This window comes from Vipera ursinii (assembly GCF_947247035.1).
Source record: "Vipera ursinii genome assembly, chromosome: 2".
Taxonomy (NCBI): Eukaryota; Metazoa; Chordata; class Lepidosauria; order Squamata; family Viperidae; genus Vipera; species Vipera ursinii.
Window position 1 is genome coordinate 87,091,941 of NC_139513.1, and position 8,340 is coordinate 87,100,280.

The 8,340-nt window shown below is 35.9% G+C and overlaps 1 protein-coding gene across 4 annotated transcripts in view; it reads left to right on the plus strand.

Annotated features, from left to right (window-relative positions):
* Nucleotides 1-3,568, plus strand: part of MACROH2A1 (macroH2A.1 histone) — a 43,426-nt gene extending 39,858 nt beyond the window's left edge. For all 4 annotated transcript variants that reach the window (XM_083352693.1, XM_083352696.1, XM_083352695.1 and 1 more), the window contains exons 8-9: nt 189-363; nt 2,884-3,568. In XM_083352693.1, coding sequence (XP_083208819.1) covers nt 189-363; nt 2,884-3,049 — 341 coding nt within the window. In that variant the 3' untranslated portion in view covers nt 3,050-3,568. The remainder of the gene's footprint in view (nt 1-188; nt 364-2,883) is intronic.
* Nucleotides 3,569-8,340: the final 4,772 nt, after the last annotated feature.

The following is an 8,340-nucleotide window of genomic DNA, read 5'->3' on the forward strand; positions in this document are numbered from 1 at the left end:
ATCCACCCCAGCACCAAATTCTAAATTTGTGTCCAAACTTTGTACTGGGCATAAATATAGTCACATTCAGTATGCAGAATAGGTGATCCATTGGAGTAAAGAACTATATGTATCCTTCATTGCTGAATTATACTGTTCCAATTATATTTTCCAAAATTTAAATACAGTCTATTTTTTTCCTCAACCAGCTGTTGTCAGTTCAGGACATGGATTGCCTGCAAAATTTGTGATCCACTGCAATAGCCCCAGTTGGGGTTCAGACAAATGTGAAGAGTTGTTGGAAAAGACAGTGAAAAACTGCTTAGCACTGGCAGATGAAAAGAAGCTGAAGTCAATTGCATTTCCTTCCATTGGAAGTGGCAGGTAAACCTGGAATTCATCCAGTTTGTCCCCAAATCTATATTCACACAACATGCTAGACAGTAAAGTGATTGTTTTTTGTGGCTTGGCAACATTGTGATTTATAATCCAAGGTTTGTGTTTTGGCATGATAAATTACTTACTATAAACCATGATTTAGGGTCAATATGATCCCCGACAGTTCTGCTTGCTTCTTATTACTAACCACTGTGGATTATATTAAGCAACCATTTCCTTCTGTTGATTTAAGATGAAGTCTTTATAATTTCCAAACATAGAGCTGAAAGGTATTTTTTCTTTTCTATAAAACCTAAATCCATACAAATGTGCGATAGCTATAACGATCCTAAGTTATTGCATTATAATGGCTTCTGCGTCTCAAAAAATGCTATGTTGCAAAATGATTAAATCCTTGCAGTTTATATGTTACAGCTTGCTATATACCACGGGTATCAAACTCGCCACGTCACATGACGTGTCGCAACGTATCGCGACTCTTGCATTGCCGGCAATGGGGTGGGCGCAGCTTCGGTATGATGAAACCGCCCTGTGAGCCGGCAGTTTGACACCCCTGCTCTACACTGTTCTTTAATATTGGCTTATTGCTTTGCCATGCTTCTGAACGGCCACTTAGTGAGACAAATGACTAAGCTGGGTGACTCAGCAGTGCCCTTTTTATCTTTAGTGGTGCAAACAATAATGATGACATTCATTTCTGTCTACAATCTTTAGTGAGGTCAGACCTATAACCTTGGTAACATATTAGCCATGGCTAGAATGATTAAATGTTAGGAAATGGTGCAGTTAGAGGAGCCAATATTATGAAAAACATTTTTCCAGGTAAAATGTTTACAAAACAATTTTACACAGTTTCCTTGATGAACGGAGTTTTCTCTCTCTCATCTCTGAACGTGTTATATTTTGAGAAATTGTCCCAAATGACCAGGAAGAGGAATGTCTTAAGATTTTAAATATTAATTACAACATGAAAAAAAATGTTTACTATATGATAAAGTTATCTTGTGTAGCACTGTTTATGTATATAGAGGGAAGTTTAATAGTATTGAATCAGATATGACATTCCAAGAGAAAATGTGTCCCTTTAAAGAATAGCATACTCATCTTGTCAGTTGAGTTCAACAAATCTGAAGAATGGTAAATAAAAATCTTAAAACATAAGAAAGTTTTTTAAGAGCAGCATTTTTCTCTCAGTCCCAACACATGTACACAGCTGTTCCAGGACAGACATCTGTCAAGCAGACATTACTCGTTAAATCTATATAAACAATTCTGTCCAATTTTATGGATAAAACATGAGTTTACATGGGGTGATTCATTATAAGTATGTGTATTTCGAGAAAAGAGGGAAAGGGGGGAGGAGGCACAATGGGCAATATATAATTGTTGTGCCAGATGTTCTACAATGTCTGATTTCAGCAAACCAAATTTGTAGAATAGTATTTTAAAAGTTCAAAGTTCTATATACTCTTCTCTAAAGTATCAAGTACGGTTGTTTAAATGTAGACTTCAGAGCATATCTTCAAAGTCCTTTAAAAGCTTACATTATTCAACTGTTGTTATTGGAACTGATCAAGAATCCCCTTTGTCCACTGCTTGTTTCTTAGGATTTGCAATCACTCGGTTAGTTAGGCATTCCCGGAAAATATGAAAAAACTTATGTGAGTTGTTTCCATAAGTTCAACATTACTGTAGCGTAGCGGTACACAACATTTTTAGGTTAAGAGGATAAGGACATACTGTAGACCCAGCAACCCCCAAAATAAATCCAGCAAAATGATAATAATTTGTTTCAAATTAACGCACATGTTCGATTTAGCATGACATGAAATACAATTAATTAAAGTTTAATTTGTAATATTTCCCATTCTGTCACATTCAAAATTAAAATTCATTCAGAACATTTGGAGTAGGTTTGGAGGGGGGTTAACAATAAATTTGTAGAGATCCACTGATTATATATTGCTGCCTAAGCTGAACTGAGCCCGGCTTTTACAAGCTCTTCCATAGCTTATGTTTGGTTATTAAGAATGACTGCTTTACAAGCCATGGTGGTTTAAGAAGTCAGTCTACAAAGAGAAGATGGGGCTTGTCAAGAAGGAAAGAGCTGCCATTAATTCCTGCTTTCTGTTTTTGTCTCTGCTCTTCAGATAAGTGAAAAAGAGAACCAGGGTCTCCCTCATTTCCTTTTGAATCTCATTCCATATATTTTTCCTTCAAGCTTCTGCAAGCCGCACAGCACATTCCTATACACACACACACACACACACACACACACACACACACTGAGAGAGAGAGAAAGAGAGAGAGATTTCAGTGGTTGTACTCCCAAGCATGTAGATACAGGAATTTATAAAATTCCTTTGGTACTAGGAAACCACATTTTGTTGCAAGCCTCATTAGGATTTTGTGACATTTCTTTAAATATATTGAGATTCCTATGCATCTTTCAACTTTTTTAAAACAAACTTTAATTATCTTTTCTCTCCACAATTCTGTGAATAGGAATGGTTTCCCAAAGCAGACTGCTGCTCAGCTGATCCTGAAAGCCATTTCCACCTATTTTGTATCAACGATGTCCTCTTCAATCAAGACAGTCTATTTTGTTCTCTTTGATAGTGAGAGTATAGGGATTTATGTGCAAGAAATGGCCAAGTTAGATGCCAACTAAGTCTAGAAAGCAAATGATACTTGCCTCTTTGCCCAGACCCCTCTCCTTAAATTCCTCATTGTAAAACAGAGAGCCCCTTATTTTAAAGTTCATTCATCTAGGGAATTAAAGATGGGCTTTTTTTTACTTTAAAAATATTTTATGTTGGCACTGATAGTTGACATTACTGCTGTTCAATGCACTGTATTCCAGGCATTGTCTGAATGTAGTGTAATCTAGGAGATTTTATAGTTTTATTTTAATGAATTATGCGTTGATGGAAAGTTGTTAGCAGTCCATAGTCTTTTTATTTGGTGAAAGAAGAAACCGGCAGACCCTATTTTATAACAGTGTTGTGGTGCTTTTATCAGGTGGCACTCCTTTCTCATCTTTTTAAAGAAGAAAAAAATGCTACCTATCTATTTTGTGTTTATTTCATGTCTTAATGATGGATCCAAGGAGAAAAGTACCCTGTTGACCTTAATTATATTTGCAATTTGGAATTTGTGTGAATTGATTTAGTAAAATGTTTGAAATGGTCTTGGTGTTGTCTGAATTAATGATTTGCAAGTCCTAGGTAAAAATGATGGGTGGAGCAGTGTCTCAGCGGTTAAAGATGCTGAGCTTGTCAGCTTGAGACTCAATCACCACACGACGGAGTGAGCTCCCATTACTTGCCTCAGCTCCTGCCAACCTAGCAGTTGGAAAGCATGCATATGCAAGTAGATAAATAGGTACCACTTTGGTGGGGAAGTAACAGCATTCCAACAGCAAGGCCTGGAGACTAAAACATACGAAGAATGGCTACAGGAGTTGGGTTTGGCTAATCTAAAGAAAAGAAGAAATAGGGGTGACATGATAGCAATATTCTAGTATTTGAGAGGCTGCCACAAAGAAGAGGGGGTCAAATTATTCTCCAATAATGGTTGGAAACTGATCAAAGAGAGTAGCAACCAGGAATTAAAGAGAAAGTTCCTAACAGTGAGGACAATTAACAATTAACTAGTGGAACAGCCTGCCTTCAGAAATCGTGGGTACTCCATCACTGGAGGTTTTTAAGAAAAGACTAGACAGTCACTTGTCTGAGATGGCATAGGTCCCTTCCAGCATTCTATTCTATTCTGTTCTGTTCTGTTCTGTTCTGTTCTATTCTATTCTCCGTGTATAGTCATGCTGGCCACATAACCATGGAAATGTCTTCAGACAAAGTCTATGAAGAGTCTCAGTCATCCAGGTCATAGTTATATCCCAAACATGCTTTTTCAAGAGGCAACTGGACTTTCTTGTTTTTCTTTGAAGACGTTTTGCTTCTCATCCAAGAAGCTTCTTCAGCTGTGACTTGGTGGTGGGGAGTGGGAGGATTTATATTGCTTGCAGACAGATGATCATTTGCATTCCTTTAGAGAGTCGTTGAAACCATTTTGGAGGTGAAGAAGCTTCTTGGATAAGAAGCAAAACGTCTTCAAAGAAAAACAAGAAAGTCCATATAAAGGAACAGCAAAAACATTTGCTAGCTCAACCAAAATTAGGGAACTTATTCGTTTCATTAGACCGACAAAAGAAAAAGAGAGGGGTGGCATTATATGTAAATCAGAAATTGGCAGCCAAACAAATTTATAATGACAAAGAGGGTAGAATATTGATAGTTGATGTTGAAATAAACTATAGGAAGGTGATGATGGTAGAGATATATGCCCCAAATCGCAATCAAGAACAGTTCTTCAAAACACTACACAATAAGATATGTAGCATTGATCATGATGAGATCTGCTTGCTAGGAGACTTTAATGCTATCTTAGATATGAATCTGGATTATATGGGCAAGATGATTAGGAAAAAGAAAAGAAGAACTTTACCGAGATCTTTTTTTAATTTGGCTAGAGACTTAAACATTCAGGATGTTTGGAGGGAGAGAAACCACAAGGCAAGACAATATACATATAACTCTAATCGGCATAATTCATGGTCTAGAATTGATATGGTATGGATGACAAAAGAAATCAACTCCGAAATTGAAGAGGTGTGTATTGAGACAGGTACTTGGGCAGACCATAACCCCATGAAATTTAGCTGGAAAGGTTCAAAAAAATATCTAGATGGACCTTACAAAGATCAATCCTAAAAGAGAATGATTTTAAATCAAAGATGGAGAGAGAATTAGATCTCTTCTTCAAGGAAAACAAAGTTGAAGACACCTCTGTACAAAATAACTGGGACACAGCCAAGGCAATAATGAGAGGGGTAGCAATGGCATATATGATAAATAAGAACAAGGGGAAAAAACTACAACGGAAAAGGTTAGAAGGGGAATATAAAAGTTTAGAAACAATACTCCAACAAGATCCACAAAAAAAGAATATCAGACAATCAATGGATTTGATTAAACATAAGCTTAATATTCTAGATAAAGAGAAACTAGCACAACGAATGAGAGGCATAAAACAAAACTTTTTTGAAAATGCAAACAAACCGGGCCGATAGCTCGCATATAAATTGAAAAAACAAAAGGAGAAAAGTTGGATTAGCAAATTATGTGATGACAAAGGGAGAATACACTATCAGGAAGAGGAGAAAAAAACTATAGCCCAGGAATTTTATGAGCAATTATACAAAGAAGATAGTCAGGTAAATGTGGAGAAACTGGAGGAATGTTTCCAAAAAGCTAAATTACCTAAGGTTACAGAGGAAATCAGAAATATGCTGAATGAAGAAATTAGGTTGTCCGAGGTGATAAAGGCCATTAATGAACAAAAAACCAATAAAGCATCGGGTCCTGACGGTCTCCCGATAGAAATCTATAAGGAACAACAAAATATTTTAGCACAACCCTTACTGGAGGTGTTTAATGCAGTATTAGAAGATGCAAGAACGCCTAAATCTTGGTCTGAGGCAAATATAGTTCTCATCCCGAAAGACAATACTGATCATACATCAATTCAAATCCTGCCAGGATAATGCATGTGTGACATGTAGAAAGGGGAAAAAGTTTTGATCATGTAATTATGGCCATAATCTATCTATCTATCTATCTATCTATCTATCTATCTATCTATCTATCTATCTATCTATCTATCTATCTATCTATCTACAGTATCTATCTATCTATCTATCATTATTATTATTATGTGTGGGTGACTTATAGTTAGATCCACAATCTAAGATGGGTTGAAACGGAATTCAAGTCCTAAGCATGCGCACCTAAAAACCTCCTCCACCACTTCTTTCTTTCTTTCTTTCTTTCTTTCTTTCTTTCTTTCTTTCTTTCTTTCTTTCTTTCTTTCTTTCTTTCTTTCTTTCTTTTGTCTCTCTTACACCCACGCACATACACACACAAAGTGAGACAACTTTTCTTCTGTTTTTTCTGTCTGTTGCTTCCGAAGGGTATTGGAATTCTAAAAGAAGAGCCTATTAGATGAGATCCTAATTCCGAGACAAAGCAGAATAATTTGGATAAAGTGTCCATCTAATAAAGGATCCTTCTTCCAGAATGGTCACCCAGTTGATTCTGGAATGTCGACTGCAAAGTTAATAAATGGGTTTTAGATATCATACAAGAATATATAATTCAATTAGTCTTTCCAATTCATGCAATAATTCTCTATATCTTTTAAAATTTTACACTTGAAATAGTGTTAACCTATTATTTGTCCCTAGCATCCGGTATTCTCGCAAATAAAGCATTTGTTTTTATTATTACAAAATTACATCCTGTTATTCATAATGTTCTCAATGGTATTAATGTTATCAATATATTAGCAATTGAAGCCATTTGGGAGTCAGTTAACCTGAATTTATTTGATGCCTGCATATTCCAAAATTCAGCAAAATCAATAAAAAATATAGAATGGGATCTAGCCTTTTTCTGTTTAGAATGATTGAATTGAGTATATCAAATTGGTCTAACTTTGCTTGTTAGCAGTTTTGTCCTATATGAGCAATTGTGGCTCCAATCTTTAGACACATGGCTAATTAAAACAAATATTCAAGTCAGGGGAGCTGCTTAAAAACTGGATCCAGCCCATAGATCAGAACTGGAGATCTATGGCTCATATAATCTTTAGCCAGCCTAGCCTATTAGACTTAATGATAGGATACCTAGTGCCATTGTTTTGACAAGAAAACACTAATGTTCAGAGTGGGCCAGGTTCTCTTACCTCAATAATAATTCATAATGATTTATTAAATTTATATAGCCACCCATCTCACAGAAAGTGACTGGGCTATGTATAACAATCCAATAATCCAATAAATCAATTCCTATTAATTTAAAACAATCATTACTTAAAACCATTATATAATATTTAAAAAACTATAAAAGCAGAAACAAGAAAGGAATAGATGAACGGGTGGTAATGATAATGGAGCCACCTCACGAATTGACACATTCCCTGGCCATAATGAGGTCTTGTTTCCTTTAAAACTGCCTCTTAAATTACTTTTTAATTTTGGCTATATTACACTATTGTGAAAGTTTTCCCATGTAATAGAATAGTTTATCATTAATTGACATTTTAATTATATCACTCCTTTTAATAAATCTGCTAGCATGTTATATACGTGTCTGTATTTGATCCTCTAATGTCCACTAGATGTCACTAGAGGGATTGTAAGAATCTGGAAATCATCAATTACTGCTTTGGAATATTTCCTGTAAGAGGCCAAATTTAGTTTGTCAGTAGCTTTCCGATGCACATTATATTTGCAATCTCCCAAACCCAAATGGAGAATTAGATGCCTTATATGCTATTTGTGAAGAAAATGCTGTGGGTGTGAGAATTTGAAACTATAATATTGGGTGTCAGAATTGTGAAATGACTGGATGCCGTCTTACATCATTTTCAGCCAGCAAATGAACAGCAAATGTTCTTCCTTCAGCCCAGCCTCATTGCACAATTCAAATGCAATAAAGAACAAAATACAGTTTATAATATCCTTCAACCCGAATAAATTCTTGATACATACTGTATGTGTATTTCTCCAGTTCCAATGAGGATGAGCATATTGAGAACCCTCAAGCTGTTTTCAAGCTGAAGTTAAAAATACCTACAATACATGTATGGAGTTCTATCTCTGACAGAGAGATGCCTGTGCTATTTCTTTCATGAACACCAAAAGCTAATGCAGTTGAGTTCAAACCTATATGTAACTAAAAGTGAGAGTCTAGCTCTCAGGAGTGGGCTTCCACCAGTTTGCACCAATGCTTGTCTTTTGTTCTGAACCAGCCCTCTTCTCGCACCCCTAATCAAAAGAAGAGTCTGGAAAGCGTCCAAGGCTAAAAGGCTTCTGCCAAGATTTAATTACGCAGTTAACAA